At 44.6% G+C, this 22,534-nt stretch overlaps 1 protein-coding gene across 1 annotated transcript in view; it reads left to right on the top strand.

Moving 5' to 3' along the window:
* Positions 1–22,534, top strand: part of TPCN2 (two pore segment channel 2) — a 65,705-nt gene that overhangs the window by 19,469 nt on the left and 23,702 nt on the right. The window contains exons 7-17 of the mRNA XM_060261523.1: positions 425–497; positions 6,315–6,414; positions 6,697–6,762; positions 7,632–7,696; positions 9,566–9,663; positions 9,785–9,866; positions 9,967–10,056; positions 11,206–11,325; positions 13,245–13,304; positions 13,398–13,526; positions 19,710–19,759. Of these exons, the coding sequence (XP_060117506.1) occupies positions 425–497; positions 6,315–6,414; positions 6,697–6,762; positions 7,632–7,696; positions 9,566–9,663; positions 9,785–9,866; positions 9,967–10,056; positions 11,206–11,325; positions 13,245–13,304; positions 13,398–13,526; positions 19,710–19,759 (933 nt within the window). The remainder of the gene's footprint in view (positions 1–424; positions 498–6,314; positions 6,415–6,696; positions 6,763–7,631; positions 7,697–9,565; positions 9,664–9,784; positions 9,867–9,966; positions 10,057–11,205; positions 11,326–13,244; positions 13,305–13,397; positions 13,527–19,709; positions 19,760–22,534) is intronic.

Below are 22,534 nucleotides of genomic sequence, written 5' to 3'. Positions count from 1 at the left end.
TTTCTGAGAAGGAAAATGAGGATAAAATCTGCATTTAAATTATTTGGATCTAATTCTGAAAATGGGAGGGAGATAATGCTGGAGAGCAACCATGCTCTTTCTACACAAGAGTTTAAAGTTGTGTGCGATCTCTTGAGCACAGATGAAGCTCCGTGAAGAAAGGAAAAAACATTCTTCCTTCTTGACAGTGAAAGGTTCTGTGTAGCCTGAGTAAGATAAACTGCTTATCCTGTGTTTCCCCCTTTGATTAAATTCAGTGGGACTTATTACTTTTCTCAGCTGAGGCTCTTTACCTGAACTGAGGGAAAAATATTAATTTGATGTAATTTACTTGGAACGGTGGACTATGGCATATTCCTGCCTGCATTCTCCTTGCATTTTGATGAAAGAACTAATGCTGACATTTGCGTTCTCTTCCTGACAGTGTTGGGCTGCTACTAGTTCTTCACCTGTGTCTTTTTACCATGTTCGGTATGCTACTGTTTGCTCGAACACAGGTAATTTTTGCTGATACTGAATGTAATGGTTAGTTGTCTGAAGAAGATCCATTGTCTTCTACTGATGTTTGAAATCTCCAGTTTTTCTATAGCATATCTTTCTGGTACTTGTGCTTTTGTTGCCCCACATAGTGTTTACTGTATTCTACACCATGCATTATATAACATCTAGGAGTGGACTGTATCAGGTCATTCTTGGTACATGGGTGGTTTGGTTCCTGTTCCCTGACTGCTCAGTATGGCAGTTTTAAGATGACTTTATTAGCCATATCCACTGACATGATTCAGAGCGAACTAATTAAACCAGTAGCTGTTTCCTCTTGATTGCTATGTTATATGTAATTAAGAATATAAGAAAAGCCATGTTGGATCAGGCCAATGGCCCATCCAGTCCAACACTCTGTGTCGCACAGTGGCCAAAAAAAACCCAGGCGCCATCAGGAGGTCCATCAGTGGGGCCAGGACATTAGAAGCCCTCCCACTGTGTCCCCCCAAGCACCAAGAATACAGGGCATCACTGTTCCAGACAGAGAGTTCCAACAATACGCTGTGGCTAATAGCCACTGATGGACCTCTGCTCCATATGTTTATCCAATCTCCTCTTGAAGCTGTCTATGCTTGCAGCCACCACCGCCTCCTGTGGCAGTGAATTCCATATGCTAATCACCCTTTGGGTGAAGAAGTATTTCCTTTTATCAGTTCTAACCCGACTGCTGAGCAATTTCATTGAATATCAATGAGTTCTCGTATTGTGAAAAAGGGAAAAAGTACCTTCTCTATCCCATGCATAATCTTGTAAACCTTGCTCATGTCACCCCTTAGTCCACATTTCTCCAAGCTAAAGAGCCCCAAGTGTTTTAACCTTTCTTCATAGGGAAAGCGTTCCAACCCTTTAATCATTCTAGTTGCCCTTTTCTGCAATTTTTCCAATGCTATCGTATCTTTTTTGAGATGTGGTGACCAGAATTGTACACAGTATTCCAAATGAGGCCGCACCATCGATATATACAGCGGCATTATGCTACTGGCTGATTTGTTTTCAGTTCCCTTCCTAATAATTCCCAGCATGGTGTTGACCGTTTTTTATAGCAGTTGTACACTGTCTCAACATTTTCAGTGAGTTATCTACCATGACCCCAAGATCTCTCTCTTGGTCAGTCTCTGCCAGTTCACAACCCATCAACTTGTATTTATAGTTAGGATTTTTGGCCCCAATGTGCATTACTTTGCACTTGGTCACATTGAACCTCATTTGCCACATTGACGCCCACTTACCCAGCCTCAACAGATCCCTTTGGAGTGCCTCACAATCCTCTCTGGTTCTCACCACTCTGAATAATTTAGTGTCATCTGCAAACTTAGCCACTTCACTGATTACTCCCAACGCCAAGTCATTACTCTCAATTCCAAATCATTTCTTACTTTCTTCCTCATATATTGCTTAATATTTAAGATCTTACAGTGAAAAACCTGTATAGTATGTAAAATGGAAAATAGCTATATCTGACCATCCAAACACCATAGGAGAGAGCCATTGCTCAGTGGTACAGTATCTCTTTTGCATGCAGATGGCCCTAGGTCCAGTCCCTGGCATATCTCCAGTTAAGGTCCTAGGTGATATGAACACCTCTTCCTGAGACCCTGCTGTCTGAGTAGACAATACATTTTGATGTACCAACAATTTGATTCCATATAAGACACTGGTTTGTATTCATCTCAATTTGCACTCTTTTGAAAGATGCTAATTTAGAAAGCATTGTGTAGAATTTATCTGTTATTTATTTATTTTATACCCTGCCTTTCTCCCTAGTGGGGGCCCAGAATGGCTTACGTTTTTCTTCTTACCTCTATTTTATCCTCCCAACTACTTTGTAAGTAAAGTTAAGCTGAAGGTGTGTGACTGACCCAAAGACAAGTTTCCATGGCAAATTTGGAACGGGAGTGGGATTCAAACTTGAGTCTCCCAGATCCTGGTCTAACCACTATACCACAGTAGTGGTTCTTAGAATGTTTTGACTTACATAACAGTATGAACAGAGAGAGAATACAATCCATGATTAGATATATGCCTTGTAGAAATAGCTATGCAATTTGCTTTGCATGCCTCTCCCCCTCCCTGGTTTTAACAATTTAACTAGTCACCAGTTGAATACTGCTAGAACAAATAGAAGCAACTGGATTGGTCATAACATTGTGTTTTGTAATCTGAATCTTCTGTTGATCTACACTGTCTAATATACTCAGTTGTGTGTGGTATTGTGTACTTGGCTTAGACACTGTCAGGCAGGGAACCTGCAAGAATTCTGGGGAGAGGGCAAAACCAATCCCTGCACACTATCTCCTCTGTTGTGGTGGCTCTAGTTTTCTCTATCTACCTTCCAAAATTGCCCTGTCCCTCACTCACCTGCCTAATTGCCCCTTCTTCCAGGTATTTTGTAAAAGCCTCTGTGACATTGCATACTACTAGTTGTGGGGGGTTTACCCTGTTTGTCACGTTTTCTGCTGAACTGGGCATTGCTATGTTCTTGCAAAAACAAATACCTTAGTCCTGAATCTCTTCACATCCAACTTTATTGCATACATAATATAGCTAGATCAGGCCTTAAGGTAGTAGATTCATAGAGTTGGAAGGGGCCATACAGACCATCTAGTCCAGGGGTGTCAAACTAATTTGTTATGAGGGCCAGATCTGACCTAAATGAGACCTTGTTGGGCCAGGGCATGTCGGGTTGGACTGAGCCATGTCAGGCTGGGCCATGTGTGTACCTATTTAAGATGAGGTTTTTTGTTGTTCAGTCGCACAGTCGAGTCCGACTCTTTGCAACCCATGGACAAAGTCATGCCAGGCCCTCCTGCCTTCCACCATCCTTCGAAGTCTGCTCAAAGCAATGCTGTCCAGCCATCTCATCTTTTGCTGTCCCCTTCTTTTGCCTTCTGTATTTCCTAGCATCAGGATCTTCTCCAGTGAGTGCTCCCTTCTCATTTGGTGGCGAGAGTATTTGAGCTTCAGCTTCAGCATCTGACCTTCCAGGCAGGGGCGTAGCTAGGGCTTTGGGGGCCTGGGGCCCAAGATTTATGTGGGCCCCCCTATGTGTGTGCACGCCACCAGATACAGGATATGATGTCACTTCCGGTGATGTCACTTCCGCAGGATGGCCACCACTTGCGAGGGAGCCCTGCTGGAAACAGGAAGTGATGTAACTTCCCCAAAATGGCCACCACTTGTGGGGGGGGGACATGAAGTGGTGTCACTTTGGGGGCGGCACCCCCCCCCCCAAGATGGCACTGCTGGTGTGATCTAGGTCATGTGATTGATAATGTGATTACCCCACCACACCATGTGACAGGGAGAAATGCCACAAGCAGCCTGCTGGCCCAGCTGTTCCCCTTGTGCCCTGAACTTGTGGGCAACCCATGGGGCAGAAAGTGTCAAGTTTGCACGCCCCCTCCCCAACTCCACCAAACTCTCCTTCCTGGAGTTTTTAATAACAAACCACAATGTCCCCCCTCTCCTTCTCTTTCACAAGTCCCTATCTGCACCCTGCAATCAATCTCTTATCCTTAAAAGTATTAGAAAAGTTTTCACCTCTCTATTCATTCAGTTCTTTCAAAAGGCACAGGGAGGGGGGAAATCTGTCACATAGATTCTAAGTGTAAGCAAGGGGGGGGGGTCAGAAGCTAGACAAAAATAAGTTATAGCAGCCCTTGGAGAACTGAGCAGGGGGTCCGGCCTTTCAGCAGTCAAAGTTTTAACTCCTTTAAAAAGATGTAATCACCCACCAAGACATCACCTCTTCCAGGAAGAGGGGGGGGGGGAGAGAGAGAAGGAAGGCAACCAGGAGAGTAATCTCGCTCTCCTTCCCAATTTTATAAAAACACTAAACACCAAATGCCTTTCTTCACTTGGGATATCCCCCCCAACATCCCAGCAAGTTGCATATACAACACAGATGCCCCCCTCCACTGCAAACTTACTACTTTTCATGATGGTCTCCCCTCTCGAGCAGGGGCGTAGCTAGAGGGAAGGAGCGGAGGACCTGGATGTGCCCGGCTATGTTTATAAAAGAGGCAGAGAGAGAGAGAGGCAGAGAGAAGCAGGCTGGCTTCTAGTGGAAACAACAAGCCCCCCCAAAAGAGGAGGAGGAAGAGAGAGAGGAAGGGGGGGGGGAAGAGAAGGCTTTTTTTGAGGGGGGGAGATTGCAAGGTGATCAGCGCTTTATCAGAAATGTTATCGCTTGTCAGGACCTCAGTCTCCGCGCATTACGTCAGTTTCAAGACACCAACACTATTAATATCAAAGGGAGCCTGAGCGAGAGAGCAAAAGCGCCACCCCAGCCGGAGAGCCCTTAAAGAGACAGTAACAGGCGTCCCCTGTTGCCGCTGCCGGCCTTAGCCCGGCCTCCTTCGGCGGGCGGCTCCTCCTCCTCCCTGCTTTCTCACACGCAGCAGCCGCAGCGAAGAGGAGGCTCGGGGAGAAGCAAATGATTCACACATTTCTTGCTCTCGCTCTCTCTCTCTCCCCCCGCCCCAAAAATGAGGCAGCGCATTTTTCGGGACCCCCCTTGGGAATGCGGGGGGCCCCCCAGATCCCCCAGACCTGGGGCGAGCCGCCCTCCCCGCCCCCCCCTCCGTACGCCACTGCTTCCAGGGAACAGTCAGAGTTGATTTCCTTTAGGACTGACTGATTGGATCTTCTTGTTGAGTTTCAAGCCTACTTTTGTGCTCTCCTCTTTCACCCTCAACAAGAGGTTTTTTAGGTCCTCTTCACTTTCTGCCATTAGAGTAGTGTCCTCTGCATATCTCAGGTTGTTGTTCCATATCCCTTTCTGAGAATTACTTCTTGACCCTTATACAGGTTTCTCAGGAGACGAGGTGGTCTGGTACTCCCATCTCTTTAAGAACTTGCCGCAGTTGGTTGTGATCCACACAATCAAAGGTTTTAGCATAGTCAAAGCAGAAATAGATGTTTTTCTGATACTCCCTTGTTTCTCCATAATCCAGCAAATGTTGGCAATTTGACTCTAGCTCCTCTACCTCTCTGAAACCCAGCTTGAACTTCTGGTAGTTCCCAATCTACATACTACTGAAGCCTAGCTTGTAGAATCTTTAACATGACCTTGCTGGCATGTGAAATGAGTGCAATGGTGCGATAGTTTGAACATTCTTTGGCATTACCCTTCTTTGAGATTGGAATATAAACTGACCTTTTCCAATCCTGTGGTTAGGTAGCAGAGATAATCCTGTGATGAGGTAGCAGAGATATAAACTTTATAAAGGACACAAACATAATTAAATATATTATTTTTAAAAACTTAAAATGTGCTTAAAATATTAGCACTCTGTCTTAAAGCACTCTGTCTTCTTTGTATTTCTCCCATGGGATCCAGGGAACTGGGCAAAGGAAGCTGTGGCTCTTTCCTTCCTTCAACCAGGGTACCAGAAGGGGGAGGAGCCTCAGCCAATAGAAGGAAGAAAGGCTTGGCTCAGTAGCTGTGCTGTGCAGTTGAGCAAGCCTTGAAAAACAAGCTGTTATGCAGAAGGAAGCAAGATATTGGGAGAAGGATGCAGATGTCAGCCAGTTGCTCAGGGGCCTGATAGGAGTCCTCTGGGGGCCTGATTCAGCTCCTGGACTGCATGTTTGTCACCCCTGATCTAGTTCAACCCCCTGCTCCATGCAGGATCAGCCTAAAGCATCTCTGACAAATAATCATCCAGCCGCATTTTGAAGACTGCCAAGGAAGGGTAAGTTTGTGTGTATAGTTCTTAAATGACCCTGGTCAATGTTGCTTTGCTAATGACATGCATTTCTCTGACTAGGATGGCCAACTGGACAAGGAATGGAAGGGATATTTTCACAGTTTGACAGATTCATGGACTACACTGCTGGTATTGTTGACAACTGCAAATAATCCAGATGGTAAGTATCCCTTTCTGAGGTTGTTGTTTCTTCTTTTTTCTAGTTAACTGAACAAAACCATGACTAGCTAATTTATTAAGTTTGGGATAAATTGTGAGGTTCAGATAGTTTGCCTACTCTTTTCCTGGGAATGTGGACTTAAAGAAATGTTCTCTGGGCTTGTTCATCCATTATCTTAGAAGCATCTATGCACCTCTCTCAAATTTTGTTTAAGCAGTTGTTCTGATTTTACATGTGCTCTGTGTGCAAGCAATTTTTGACATTTTCAAACCTGTTCTACAGCGATGATTGCTGCATATTCTAAGAATCGAGCTTATTGCATCTTCTTTATACTCTTCATTGTGATTGGTAAGTTGCTTTTCCTTTGAGTAGAAATTTTCAGCAAATTGTTAGATATCTTTGCATTTTCTCAGTATGACTGCAATTTGGATTTGTTTTTAAGCTTCAGTTCTGAAAATAAGACAATTGCTAAACTGTATACTTGTTCTGTCTCTTGCATCTTGGAAGAGAAGCTTGAGCTTCAAAAACTTAGATGATGATGGGTTGTATTGTTAGTCTTCTAACTAATAGCAGAATATTTGGTCACCATGAATTGTGTCCTGCCATCACATGAGGCTTCTCCATCCTTAATAGGATCCAGTCTACTGTTTATCTGTGGGATGTGAAAGCATGACCTAATTTCTTATGCAGGAGCAAACTAGGGTATATTTTTTGGGGTCCAGTGGCCACTACCATTTTGACATGCCACAACTGAAAATTTAAAGCCTGCTTGCCATCTAATTCCATTTCAATGAGAGAATTAACCCTATCTCTATATATAGTAATTTGCTCTGAATGTGAAAAAATAAATAAATAAAACCATGTAGCTGAGCACTCCCTGGAGGGAAACATTTAACTTTTATCTTTGTCTGCTCTGACCTCTATTCTGCCCTCAATTGTGACTGTTTGTTAGAAAAGAAGAAAACCATGTTTAAGGTCTTTTAAAAAATCTACTTACCCCCATCAGATTTAAAATTCATCATAGTTACTCTTTTATCCAAGTTAGAAGTTCAACATGCTTTTAAAATGTGGTATTTACATCCATGGTAAAATAATTATAGCACATGGTTTACCAACATATCTTGGATATTGTTTTGATTGTTGCACCTGAACCATTCAGATGTTCTCTGGATAATGGTATCTAACAGAAGTTGAAAAAAGTATCTTTTTTTTAAAAGGGAACTTGGTTCTGATGAACTTGTTGACGGCAATAACATACAATCAGTTTCGTGGCTATCTTATGGTGAGTAAAGCCCAACTTGCTGGATATTAATCATGTTCTTTCTACAATGTTCAGCCTAAGGGGAGGGACAATAGGAGGGATAATGGCTCAGTGGTAGAGCATCTGCTTGGTAAGCAGAAGGTCCCAGGTTCAATCCCCAGCATCTCCAACTAAAAAGGGTCCAGGCAAGTAGACGTGAAAAACCTCAGCTTCTGGAGAGCCACTGCCAGTTTAAGTAGACAATACTGACTTTGATGGACTGAAGTCTGATTCAGTATAAGGCAGCTTCATATGTTCAACAGGGAATTAATTTAGAGGAGGAACAGTGGCACAGTGGTAGAGCATCTACTTAGTAAGCAGAAGGTCCCAGGTTCAGTCCCCAGCATCTCCACTAAAAAGGGTCCAGGCAAGTAGGCATGAAAAATCTCAGCTTGAGACCCTGGAGAGCCGCTGCCAGTCTGAGTAGACAATACTGACTTTGATGGACCGAAGGTCTGATTCAGTATAAGGCAGCTTCATATGTTCTCTAATATGTGGTGAATATTAGACAATCAACTACAGTTTTGACGTAGGCCCTTGTCCTGTTCTCTCTCATTCATTCACTCTGCTGCATCTCCCTTGTGCTATACCTCCAGTTCTGTATTACAGCCCTGGGAAAAGCCTCTTGTTGAAAAAGAGGTCAGATCAAAATTTTAACATATAGGAACACTAAGGTCTTCTGTATGGAATTTTGTAAAATTGAAAAATGAGATCCAGTTTGAAAACAGAGGATTATAGAAATTGTGTGAAGAGAGAGCATTAGCTGCTTATTTGTTCTACATGAATGCAATCTTTTGACTCTAAATAATTACATCACTTTCTATTTGCTTTGCATGGACATATTGGCAGAGTTCTTCATTTTTCATTGGGGACTGTGCAGTGTTTCTATTACTATGTCAAGTAACTCTTGGACTTAACTTGCACACAGAAATTCCTGTAACCTATTATCCTGCAGACATGCTCTCAGTCATAAGATATCTTTTGACATCACAATAAACTATGGTTTCTTAATACACAGTTTGTTCCACAAACTCTGATTGGCCTACCAGACCCCTGTTTTATCAGAAATCTCTGTTGATCTGTTACTTGCCTGCTGTCCCTATAGAAGATGTATTGGGAAGGATGGGTAGAAGGTATTTCTCAGCTAATGGAAGCCAAATTTGGTAAATTTCCCTGGGTATCTGAACTTCTATAAGCTTCTGTAAGCTTTCTCGCTGTGTTAAAGGACTCATTCACCATGTCTTCATATAATGTCACATTACTCAATGCCTTCCCACTTGACAACTTTCTGACAAGTGTTTGAACTGCCTCTAGTCAAGAATATTTTTGGTAATGCTGTGAGGGGATGACAACTTTATCTATGATCTGTGACAACTGTCTGATCATGCAACTGATCTCTTGATAATGCAGTCATGGAGTAATTAATGTACATGTATGAGTTCATTCATATTATTTTTCTAAGAGGATCGCCCACAGACTCCTAGCCATAATTCTGGGTTAACATTGCCATTGTCTGAGAGACACAGTTTTAATCTCCCTTCTGGCCTGACTATCTGATCAATGACTAACTGATTAAATGACAAAATTCATACCACTGGGCTTCACTTAATGTCCAGACATTTTAGTAAGCTTCAATTACAGCAGGAGTGTAAATCTTTCTGTGGAGATATCCTCAAGCTCATGTTGAGACTTTTTGAAATGCCAGCCTTTCTTTCTCAAGCCTTATACTTTAATTTGTGTTGTGCTTGTTTTGCATTTTGAAATGTTGCATCAATTCTAGTTTCTTGTTCTCTATGCCTACATCTTCCTGCTGTTGTGAATTTTTTTGCTATTGTTTTTCCTTGATTTTAGAAATCGGTTCAGACCTCATTTTTCAGGAGACGTTTAGGAATCCGGGCTGCTTTTGAAGTTCTTTGTTATCTGAAAGAGACTGCTGTCAATAATGATGTGTAAGTAAAGAACATCTTAAACAGCTAATGTTAAAGTTTTGCAAATCACTTAAGGGGGGGGGGGGATAAACAGGAAGAAACTTGCTAATTTTCCATCACACATTTGGTTTTGTTTACATAGTTTGTGTGTCCCAACTTCAATCCTTTTACAAGTAGTGCGGAAAGTAGAAATGAATTCCCATTGTAAGAAAGCAATCATTGAGGTAGGAACCACATTTTTATTTAAGACTTTTTGTTTCATGTTAAAGATTTGTTGTCTTCACTGATACATGAAATGTGTGTAACTGCCTGTTTCTCTTTCAGAGGCTGAAGTCATATCCTCATGGAGGAGGACTGTCATCAGCTCAGTTTCAGTCACTTTTCGATGAACTTGACAAAGAATCAGTTAAAGAGGTATATCATGCATGTAGCTCTGTATTAGGGATGTGCATGAACCAGGAAAATTGAGGTTCATGGGTCTCATGGAGACATGGTTCATGAACCTCCATGAAACTTTCCATTTCCTGAGCCAGTTCAAGTTTGTGGAATTCATGGAGGGGGGCATTTTAAATGTTTTCCCCTCCCTCCCTGAGTAACGCTGCAGCAGTGGCATGCTTCCAGGAGTGAAGGGAAAGCAAAATAATGCCACAAAAATAATGGTGTTTTGTGGGAAGATTGCAAACCATGATTCGGCCTGGTTCATGACAAAAACTGGTTTGTAATTTGGTTTGTGCCCATCCCTGTTCTTTATAGATTTTTTGATTGTTAGGCCGGTGGCTTGTTCAGACACTATTCTTCTGAGAAAGTTAGTTAATTTGGAAACAGAGTTACTCTGCAGCTTGCCAGGAAAATAATATAAAAATTGATCTGGCTTGTGATTATTTTACATAGGGATCTTTCTCACTCAGTCAGATCTCTGCCTTCTCATCAGAAGATGGACCACAGAGATACTGATAAACACAAAAATAAGTTCAGTTACATTCTGTATATGGCAGGGAAGATAAAGGGGTGGTAGTGTGAGCCTGACTCTTGCTTCCTATATATTGTTTGAAAAAGTTTAATGTTTGCTGAAATGTTTATCCTTAAATACAAACCAACTATAAAACCCCATGCTTTACAATAAAGCCAGGTAGCCTCTATAGTTGTGATTGTTTTCATTGCATTTATGACTCTATACTGCAAATATGCAAAACCTCAAACTGTGTAATCCTTACCTGTGAATAATTAAAGTAGGCATAGTTAATGTTGGGTAGAGCTAGAAGAGTTACTTGCATATAGTTATACTATATTTGTGTGAACAGTTAAAAGTAAAACTCTGTACCTCAAGATGTCCCTGTTATATTTTATGTACTCTTGATTGTTTAGAATGCATTTTTTCATCTTCTGACTTTTCAGCAGTCCTGAATCACATTAAATATGCCAAAATTACATAGTAGGGTTTTAGTTTTAGCAAACTGCACACAGTAGTATAAACCGCAGTCCCTAATAACTTTTCCAAGTGACTTTGTGAACCATTTAGTACAGATTATGTTCTTACAGGAGTTCGTATGTGCTCTCTTTCAGCATCCTCCAAGACCAAATTATGAGTCATCTTTTCTACAAAAAATCCAGTTTGTCTTTGGTCATTGTTACTTTGAGTATTTAGGAAATGCTGTAGCTTTAGCGAACATCATTTCTGTATGTGTGAGTATTAATGTTCTTAATGTCTTTCTCCATCTCCTACCCCACAGTTTTTTTGGAACTGTGGTCTTGCACAACATACAAATAGCATTGTTCATTTTCATAAGAACATAAGAGCGCTGGTAGATCAGACCAAGTGTTGACCTGCTCTAGTATACAGGTTTTAACAGTGGCCAATCAGATGCTTTCTCAAAGCCCACAAGCAGGGTATGAAGACTGCATCCTTTCCTCTTTATTCCCCCCCAGCAACTGGTATTCAGGTATATACTGCCACTGTCCCTGGAAGTTTCATTAAGCTCTCAAGTCTAATAGTATTGATAAACTTAGCCTTCATGACTTGGCCTCTTTTAAAAAAAAAAAAATTAGACAAACTTTTATCCTTTCCCTAACCAAAGGAGACTTTACAACTTAAGGCAGTATAAAAGAAATGCCATGTAAAATAAATGACTGACTCTTCTTACATGCTAAGGTGATGCTCTACCACTGAGCCCTAGCCCCTCCTCAAACTTGCTTCCTTTGCAACCAGCCTTGGATCTTGTTGGGGAGGAGGTCATCATGGGAAGAGGGCTTGGGGTAGTTTTTATTTTGAGTGGAAATGTCTTTTCAATATCTTAGAAACCTTTCATCACTTTCCTTTTATTTTCATTTGTTCTTGGAGACCATGTGAAAGTGTTCAAAAACATAAGAACCCTCATTTTTGGGGGTATGTAGTCATCCTTGATATATTATTTCCAGTCAATTAGCTTTACACAACCACCACTTTTAGCTACTTAGTAACACATAGATAATAAATGGGCAGGCTGGGTAACATTCCCTTTGATCTGATAACTTTTAGTACGTTGTGTGTGTTAGATATGAGTTCAGAACAGTCTTAGTTTGAGCACATTCTAAAGCTGTTGTTAAAAAGGCTTATGTGAGGGGTCAAGTCTGAACCTTTCTCAGGAGGGTGACCACTTTAAATTTCTCCCCCAGTCACCTTCCCTCAGTCAGGCTTGCAGAAATCCTGTCAGAACTCTTAATAATTGGCACAGATGGTTTTAAAGTCAAAACCCACAAAATTTATTAGGTAACAAAAGGCAAGGGAGAGGGATGAAATAATATTGATTATAACTGTTCAATATTTCAAAAGGCAAATCAGTTTGCAGATGGTTGGCAGAATAAATCAATTACAGAGAGTAGAGATTTTTCAGGCTGAGGTAAAATATAACAAAACTGTGGCAGGAGATCTTTAAAATAACAATAAACCAGCAGGCTTCAGAATCCCACTAGATTCTACTCCAGGTAGTCTGTGCCTTCTGGGCACTCAGAATGCTGTTACTTCAGTTGGTTTAGCCCTAGGTTTGGCAGTGCCAAATCATAAAAATAACAAACCACAATCACTCTTTCCACACACACACACAGAACTCCTGACTGGTGTCAGTATATTCTCCCTCACAGACCCTCTCACACTAGCTGTCTTCCAGGACTCGCACCCCTCAATACCGATGCATCTCAGCCCCACAGCTAGTCTTCTGGTCTGAGTCTTGGGTAACCCTGCTGACTACCAGAATTCAATTCCCCCCTCAGTGTGTCTAGTTTGTACTTGGAGAATGCCTGATGTGCTGGCAGAATCTCCCTTAGAGAGTTTCCAGCCTCTCTGGTTGCTCTCAGCCCCTCGTCCAGTTGACTTTACAATTGACTGGCCTAAGCCCACTGTCTTCACTTCAGACTGGTTCTCTGAAGACTTCTCTCGAAGACTCCCTGGCTCAGACTAAAATCCTGAGGTGTTTCACAGCTAAGCAAACCTCGAATGGATACTTTTTCGTTGCTCAGGCAATGTTCCAGCCAATCGCTTCAAGCCTGTTCCCCAGCTACTCAGGCTAAGTTCCTGAGTCCATCATAGCTTACCATTTGATAACCAGCAGCCATTTTTCCCTCTCCAGGTGGTCTTGGTAATAGATGTGGAAAAGCCACCAGATGGCCGGGATGACTTCTTTTTAGGGGTATGTATGGCTGTTCTGTTTGGCTGTACCTGTATTTTGTATTTCAGAAATCTCAATCCTTAATTAAATCATGTTTTTATTCTAAATTTTAAGGTTATAAACTGTTTCTTCATTCTCTGCTACCTGCTGGAAATGTTATTGAAAATATTTGCGCTGGGATTAAAAAGATATTTATCTTACACAAGGAATATCTTTGATGGAGTTCTGACTGTAGTTCTGATGGTGAGTGTCACTTAATAACTTGTTCTGTTCTTACCTGAGAGGGTACCTGCTGATATTTTGTTGGCTTGAGAAGACAACATAAGATAACAGCAAAAGTTCACCTGGTCCATAATGTACTCTCTAAACTGAGAATAATTTCTTATTTGCAAATGTGTTGACAGTCCAAATAATCTACCACTGAGGCTATTATCCAAGATTAAGGTATAGGTCTCTTCTTGATGTTGTGAGGGGCAGAGTGCCCTTCCTATCCCTGTTACCTTCACTTTTCAGTTGCCATGTAGATAACTTGATGTGCCTTGAGTTGTATTCTGCTATGCCATGGGTACCAGTGACCTGTGTAAGGATCACTAAAGAATGGTGCTGTGCTCTAGTCCAGTGGCCCCCAACCTTTTTGGCACCAGGGACCTGCCCTGGGGCCGACCCACCCACCGTAGCCCCAGGTCCGGCAGGGCAGGGCCACCGAATCCGGCCTTCCCACCCCACCCTGGTCCCTAGGCAAATCCCTGTTTGCCTCCCCAGCCTCCTCCTCCCTCCATTCTTCACAATTTTAAGGTCCAGGAAGGGGTGGTGAAGTGCCTCCCGGGCTCTTTAAAGGCTGACCCCCCTGCTGATCATCTGATCAGTGGGAAAAAACGTGCCAAAGGTTGGACTCCTGTGCTCCTCTGGCGCGCTCATGATCAGTGCTGGGGGCAGCAGAGGCAAGCGACCTGCTGAAAGAGTGCCACTGCCCTTCCCTCCTCCCCACTTCCTTCCTGGGCATGGGAAGGAAGTGGGGAGATTTCAGATTTTTCTGCAAACCAGGACCTTTTTTAGGTTTGTAGAAAGATCTCTTGTATGATCTTCTTTGTGATCTCTGTGCATCACACTGATGGGATTAGGCGCCAGCGCCAATCTCGATCGGTAAACTTAAAAGCTGCAGATTTGCGCGCCGACGTCCCAGTGCACGTGCCCAGAAGCCCCACTGTGCATGCCCACTGAGACGGGAGCGGACATCCTGCCAGTTCTCTTCTGACCGCCGCGCTGATCAGTCGATCTTTCGTCGCTTTGGTCGGTGAACTGCTTTATTCAAATATATATATATAGTTATAGTTATAGCTGTAGTTAGTTGTTAGTTAGTTTATTATAGTACTAAGCTTTTGGGAAGTGCGGGTGCAAAGACCCCTATTTCCCGCTCTTCCACACACACCTCTCCCCCCAATCCGTCCTTCCTTCTATTTTTTTTTCCAAATAAAAAAAAATTTATTTCAACTCCAAAAATTAACAACACAGTGTATCCACTCTTCCTTCTATTTTTCATATGGAAAGACATTGAGGATTTTTCCGGAGGTGCTCTAAGTGTGGGAGTAAGATCGCCCCACCTGATGGACATTCGTTGTGCCTACTGTGCCTTGGAGAGCTCCATAGAACGGACTCTTGTGCGCACTGCGTGAAGTTCTCTAAACAGACCAAAAAGAACAGAGCTGCCAGCCTTGCAGCAGCCCTTATGGAGCAGGCGTTATCCCCTCAGAAACTGTCCTCAGCAGAACGGGTCGAGCAACAGACCGCACCAGCTGACCCATCGACATCGCTTGAGACCGATCGTCCCCTTTCCGATGTGATCGCCCTCACAAACACTCGGGCTCGGCTGCTATGTCAGATTCCTCTACGCCTGCTAAGAGGCATAAGGAGGATAAGGGCACTCATGAGGAGAAGAAGAAGAAAGCTAAGAGATCGGATAAGCCAAAACATACCAAATCCGTCTCTCCAGCTCCTCCGGTCTCACCATCAGACCCGACGGCACCGATTGTTCCACCACTGAAGCGGTTCGCTTCACCGGGTCGTCGGCCAAGCCCTCCGATCCTCGCCTCAATATTGACAGAGCTCATCATATCCTCTGACTCCAATCAGGAGATTGAACCGGCACAGCGTTACGGCACTGAGAGGAGCCTGCCTGGTCGATCCCGAAGGGCAGTTGAGGTCTCTCGATCCCGGAGTCCGCTCCTTTGAGGTCGATTGCATGAATCTCAAAGGGACCACTCTTTGAGAAGCCGCTCTCCTCAACACCGAGAGGTCGAACGTTCTCCTTCGCACCGCTTGCCTTCGCAAATCCCATGGGATCAGCGTCAGTGGCAGTATTTATATGGGGCATATCCCATGCAACCTTCTTTTCCTTGGCTTCCACCTTGCCAGATGGACTGGGATCAGTTTTCCAAAGCTTCTCATCGATCCTGAACCTCTTATAGACCTATATTGAGGATCTACCCTTTGATGGCAATGGCCTCTTCAGTTCTAATACCGATTTGGTGTTGCAGGAGATGGATAAGAGTATCTGAACCTCCAGGAACCTGGGAGTCTCCGCGCAACGTTCCCAAACTAAATGACCTTGGCCCAAACCGTGGAATAAGAAACCTTATTCGAAATCTCCATCAGAGCAATCTTGGCGCCCGAAATCGACTCAGCCATTCACCAAGCCTTCATATGGAGCCAAATCTAAATACTCTCCTTCCTTTGCTCAATCTTCTTGTCAGAAGGGCCCTAAACAGCCCAAGCAGGGGCTTTGACTGCCTTTTGTCCTTCCTCCCTTCCCACCCGTTCTCTTTGGGCCATACCTGCCTCTCCCCCTATCTCCCGGCTTGGTACAACATAACTTCAGACCAATGGGTCCTATCCATAATCTGGCAGGTTATGTGATCGAATTCCATCAGAATCCAACCACTCCAACATTCATTTCCACCAGTCCTTCAGACACCTTGCGTGAAGAGGTTCGGTCTCTTCTTCTCAAACAAGCCATCGAACAAGTTCTGTTAGATCAAAGGGGACTCGGTTTTTACTCTCGCTACTTCACTGTCCCAGAACAAGACGGAGGTCTTTGGCCGATCATGGACCTTTGAGCCTTGAACTTGTTCAACACCTACCACAAATTCAGAATGACCTCGTTACCCAACATTCTCCCTCTTCTCAATTGTGGGGATTGGATGGCCACACTGGACTCACAAGACACGTACTTCCATATCTCTGTTCACCCTTCTCACAGGCAGTACCTCAGATTCACCATTGGAGCAGCCCATTTCCAGTACCGGGTGTTGCCCTTCAGTCTTTCTACAGCCCCCAGGGTTTTCACCAAGACTATGGTGGTTATCGCAGCCCATCTGAGATCGCAGGGGATAACCCTATTCTCGTACATAGACGATTGGCTCCTCGTGGCAGAATCCAGGGTCTGTCTTCTACAGCACATCGCCATTACTCTCACTCTTTTTCGGGAGCTGGGTCTGCAGGTCAACCAAAAGAAGTCCCACCTACAACCCTCAGAGGGTGCAATTTATAGGAGCCATAATAAACACCAATGCTTGCAAGGCCTTCCTGCCTCCAAATCGAGTGGAGGACATTATCAATCTTGTTTAGGCTGTTCGGCGCAGACCTACGATCACAGCGCGTCAGATTCAGCATGTTTTGGGCCTCATGGCAGCCACTACTTCGGTTCTGGTCTTCGCCAGGCTGCATATTAGGATCCTGCAACTATGGATCCTGAAACACTTCAAATGCAATCTTGATTCTCCATCTCGTCTGTTGACCATCCCTCCAGAAGTTCTATCCTCTCTCACCTGGTGGCAACAGCGGCAGCACCTGATGGAGGGGGCTCCCTTCCACCAACCATCCCTGTCAGTCACAATAATGTCAGATGCGTCCCTATGGGGCTGGGGAGCACATATGAATGGCTTATGTGTGGGGGACAGGTGGCCCAATCACCACGCGCATCACCACATAACATTTCTTGGAACTGTTGTCGATCTTCCATGCTATCCAGTCCTTTCAGTCGCTTCTCAAGGGCAAAACGGTAGCCATTCTGACAGACAATACGACGACCATGTCTTATATAAACAGGCAGGGGGGTACGGTCTCCCGTAGACTCTGTGTACTTGCTCTGAACATATGGGAGATGTGCATATCAATGGGTGTGTCTTTGGTGGCGGCACATTTTTCGGGGGACTTGAATGTGTGTGCAGACTTCCTCAGTCGAGGGGGAGCTTCGCTTCACAAATGGGAGCTCAACTGGGACTTCCTTCATCCAGTTTTTCTGAGTTGCGGAACGCCGGAGATAGACATTTTTGCCATGCGCAGCAACAGGAAATGCAAACTTTTCTGCTGCGGGGGGGGGGGGGACAGATCCCCTGTCCTTGGGAGACTGCCTCCTCTTTCCGTGGGATCAGCAGCATGTGTACCTGTTTCCTCCCATTCCTCTGATCAACAAGGTGGTGCAGAAGATTTCGAGGGAAAGACCTGTGGGCATCCTCGTGACACCCTGGTGGCCCAGACAGCATTGGTTCTCCCTGGTCCTTCATCTAGCCAAGGGAAACTTTCACCATTTTCCTCAGGCCTCAAATCTTCTTCTCACGCACCAGGGCTGTGTGGTACACCATGATGTACCGCATCTGAAATTAACAGCGTGGCGTCTACAGTGACTTTACTGTCAGACAGAGCTCAATTTGTTATATTGAACAGCAGGAAGCCTTCTATGCACAAGTCCTATGCCTATAAATGGTCACGTTTTGTTCACTTTTCTTCTAATATTTCTTTAGACCTGTCAACAGCGGGCCTACCTGCCATTTTTGATTTTCTCCTTTCCCTTTTGGATAAGGGATTGGCAGTCTTATCGTTGCGTGTTTATTTGGCTGCCATATCCGCTAATCATTCCCAGATAGATGGACATTCTGTTTTCACACATTCTGATACTAAGAGGTTCCTCAAGGGGTTCCCTAGACTGTATCCTCCTGTGAGACAGCCTACTCCGACTTGGGACCTCTCTTTGGTCTTACGTGCTCTAGCGGGGAAACCCTTTGAGCCGATGGCCACTTGTTCTTTGCAATTATTGGCGTGGAAAATGGCCTTTTTGGTGGCAATTACTTCTGCAAGAAGAGTGGGTGAGCTGGCAGCGCTCAGATGCGATGCCCCCTACCTGTGTTTCACCAATGAAGGTGTAGTGCTTCGCTCGAATGTCACCTTCCTTCCCAAGGTGATCTCTTCCTTTCATTTGAACTCTGAAATCTCCCTGCCGATGTTTTTTCCTATTCCGGCCAATGATGCTGAAAGGAGACTTCACGCTTTGGATGTGAAACGAGCGTTATCGTTCTATCTCCATCGTGTAAATCCTTCGAGGAAAGATTCCAGACTTTTTGTTTCCTATGCCACTGCGTCTTTAGGGCAGCGGATCTTGTCCCAAAGACTTTCTATATGGATAACTGAGACCATAAAACTCTGCTATCTATTGAGCAAGAGGCCCCTGCCAGGGCCCATAAGAGCCCATTCCACTCGAGCTGTGGTGACTTCGGCGGCTTTCCTGAGCGGCGTTTCGATCCAGGACATTTGTAAGGCTGCCACCTGGTCCTTTGTGAGTCACAATGCACTGGACCTACGTCTTTGCCAGGACGCGTCGGTGGGCTGTGCTGTTCTGCAGTCTCTTTCCTGCTGATGGACCGTTGCACCCTCCTCCAGGTAGGAAGTTGGCTTGCTAATCTCCCATCAGTGTGATGCACAGAGACCACGAAGAAGATAAACAGGTTGCTTACCTGTAATTGATGATCTTCGAGTGGTCATCTGTGCAGTCACACTACCCGCCCTCCTTCCCCTCTGTTGCTGGTCCATCTTGGGCTTATGAAGCGGTCAGAAGGAACTGGCGGGATGTCCGCTCCCGTTTCCATGGGCATGCACAGTGGGGCTTCTGGGCATGCGCACTGGGATGTCGGTGCTGAAATCCGCAGCTTTTAAGTTTACCAATTGAGATTGCCGCTGGCGCCTAATCCCATCAGTGTGACTGCACAGATGACCACTCGAAAATCATCAGTTACAGGTAAGCAATCTGTTTTTCATAGTCCCAATTGCCAGATTTATTTATTCACAGATGAGGCTATGTTGAGAATTAGATATATTGATGAGCTGTTGTGCAATGTGAAATATAGTATTTCAGTTGTTGGGTGATGAGGAACGAAACAAAAACTGTTATTGTGCTTATTAGTGACGAGTCCCCTCTGTAAATCCTAGGCTGCAATCCTAAGAACACTTTCCTAGGAATAAACTCCATTAAGTAAAATACATTTGTTGTGTGATTAGATTTGTTTGTAGTTGGTTCCTTTTATGCTAGTTTTATAACATGAACACTTTCTGAATTTTTGGACTTGGTATAGCATTCCTGTTTCCCTTTTTTCATAGGTTTTAGAAGTGTCAACATTTGCTGTATATGGATTTCCTCATCCTGGCTGGTATGTGTTCTTAAGCTATCTAGCAATTACTGATATTTGGGATGGTACTCCTCCTACCATCCAGTTGCCTTCTGCCACAGATTAGAGGTTATCTTGCAAATGCCTTTTCTATGGAGAGAGGGGGGGAAGATTTTTCCATCTGTTCAGTAGCATGAGGTAGGGAGGTAGTGATGCATAATAGTGAGATTCTATATGTCACTGAAATGCTCCCGCAGTTGTTAATCCCAAACTCAAAAGTTCAACCATCTATTGGCTTCATACGCTAATTGCTGGAGTGCTGGAGTGCTGCTGCTACCTTACAGGGGCATTACCGACCTGTAGACCGCTGAAAACAGCCAGAAATCGGGTGGAGCGCTGCCACCACTGGCCTGGCCAAAGATATGGAAAACAAGAGAAGTCACGGCGTTGTTGAACAGGGCTTCTGACAGTGCGAGAGAAAGTGACAGGAAGCGGGAAGTGAGGTGAGCTGACGAGGTCAGCACCACGGCGTTGCAGGGCAAGTGGACGAAGTTAGTGCCGTGGAGCTGCGGGCAGAGAGAGCGGGGCCAGAGTGTGGGGCTTGGGGACTGCCACGCTGTGTGTGTTGTGTGTGCAGGAATGGCAGTGGAGAGATGAAGGAGAGAGGCAACGGCCCAAAGGGAGTCAGGTGCCACAATGACAGAACACTGACGCTGTGTTGATGGGGAGCTTGGCTCAGTGGAGAGCCTGTGGGGTGCACCTAACAGTGTCTGCAGATGCAGCCCCGAAGACCAACTAATCCGCCCCCCCACCCTACTCTGGCCCCTACCCCCGCCTAATATCCTGCTGACTCGTTGGAAGGATTTTGAAAAGGCCACCACTTCCCTGGCCTGCTGGATTACCCCCAGGAACAGTACAAACATTCATCATGAATTTAGACCACACTGGGCCACCATAGACAGACAGTGGACTCAGGAAAAACTGGAAGAACTGGCCTAGCACTCAGCACTTTATTCAGCATCTTATTTTGTACATTCATCTATATTTGAAGCCTTAACTTTTTAATTCAAGCTCTGAATTGCCATTATGAATTGCTATTGCTATCCTAAATTTGATTTTAGGAATTTAATGAATTGTTTAATTGGAACTCATCTTTTAAATTGGATCTTTTAAAGTGCTACTGAATATTTTACCTAGCTAATTAATTGGGTTGTGTAGGACAGGGAGGGTGGAAAATTGTGGGAAGGTAACTATTATTAATTGGCTTGCCAGTAATAATTAGTAGTAGGATTAATTTAAACTGTTAGATGTTATTTGAGTTGTTAGATAGTGAGACAACTAATGAGCTTGATTTTTAGGGGAAGTTAGATAATAATAGAAATAGTAGGGAGCCAAAGTGAAATTAAGAGCATTGTGCATGAGAAAGGAGTAGGCGGGTAGATTAATGAATGAGAGGCCGCTCCTTGGATTTTTATCCGCAGATGCTAGCAGGGCCTCTTTTGGTCAAATAGCACTGTGTGTGGGAGGCCATGTCAGGGTCGGGGATTTCAGTTGTAACAGGGTGGAGAATGTATGACGGTGGGAATAGGTTACGAAAACAGAGAGGGAGCCGGAGATATGGAAATGCTTGAATCTCCTCTCATCTGTGTCCCATCCTGAGACATGTTGGTTGTGGGGCTAGGATAAATCACCCATCTCCTTCACTGGTGTTGATAAATGCCAGGTCCATTAATAATAAGACCACTACTTTGCAGGACTTTATTGCAGCACAGCAAGTGGACCTGCTGTATGACGGAGACCTGGGTGCGGGATGGCGAAACTGTTGCCTTGAACCAGCTTACCCCACCTGGGTTTGCCGTCCTTCACCAGTCTTAGACAAATTGGGGGGGGGGGGGTTGCAGTGCTCATTCAAGACTTTTTTTCCTTCAGGGCACTCCCTGACTCGAACATTGCTGGCATAGAGTGTACCAGCCTGGTGTGGGAAACTGAGGAGAGTTTGGTGATCTGGGTGGTATACCGACCGCCTAACACACCATCGGAAAGCCCACCTGCCCTGCTGGAAGCGGTGTTCACCTGGGCATTGGACTTCCCCAGACTTTTCGTTTTGGGAGTTTTCAATATTCACGTTGATGACGTGGCGTCCCTGCAGGCGCAGGACCTGGGGTCATCCATGGAAACGCTGGGACTCAACCAATTTGTATTGGTTCCCACACATCGGGCCGGTCACACACTAGATTTGATCTTTGGGGCAGGGATATCAGTGGATCTGATGGCGGCAAACGCTGTTCCATGGTCAGACCATTATGCCTTGAAAGTCCGGCTGAACTTGCAGCTTCCACCCTGTTTAGGTGGCAAGCAGATTTATGCTCGCCCGTGGAGTCAAATGGACCCAGAGTGGTTCCAAGAGGCCCTGCAGGATCTGATGCCCCTTGGTGGGTCGTTAGATGAGCTTTTGGAGGACTGGTATTCCCGACTCTCCACTGCTATCAACGACATCGCCCTCCAGTGCCCTCTTTGCTGCTGTACTAAAGCAGCTCCCTGGTATTCCTTGGATCTGCTAAGGATGAAATGGCAGCTTAGATGGTTAGAGTGTGGCGGCGTGCTCGTGATGAAGAGTCCAGAACCTCTTATAGAATGCTTATGAAAGTCTATGAGAAGGCTGTGAAGTCGGCTAAGAAAACTTTCTATGTGGCCTCCATAGAGTCTGCAAAGTTGCGCCTAGCCCTATTATTTAGAATGATTCGGTCTCTGACAATTTTCCATCGAGCAACCAAAAACATAGAGAATTGGATATCGGCTCTGAGGCTTTTGTGACAT

Source organism: Heteronotia binoei, chromosome 21, assembly GCF_032191835.1.
Source record: "Heteronotia binoei isolate CCM8104 ecotype False Entrance Well chromosome 21, APGP_CSIRO_Hbin_v1, whole genome shotgun sequence".
Lineage (NCBI taxonomy): Eukaryota > Metazoa > Chordata > Lepidosauria > Squamata > Gekkonidae > Heteronotia > Heteronotia binoei.
The sequence above is the reverse complement of the archived record's forward strand: the minus strand, read 5'-3'. Positions and strand labels throughout refer to the sequence as shown.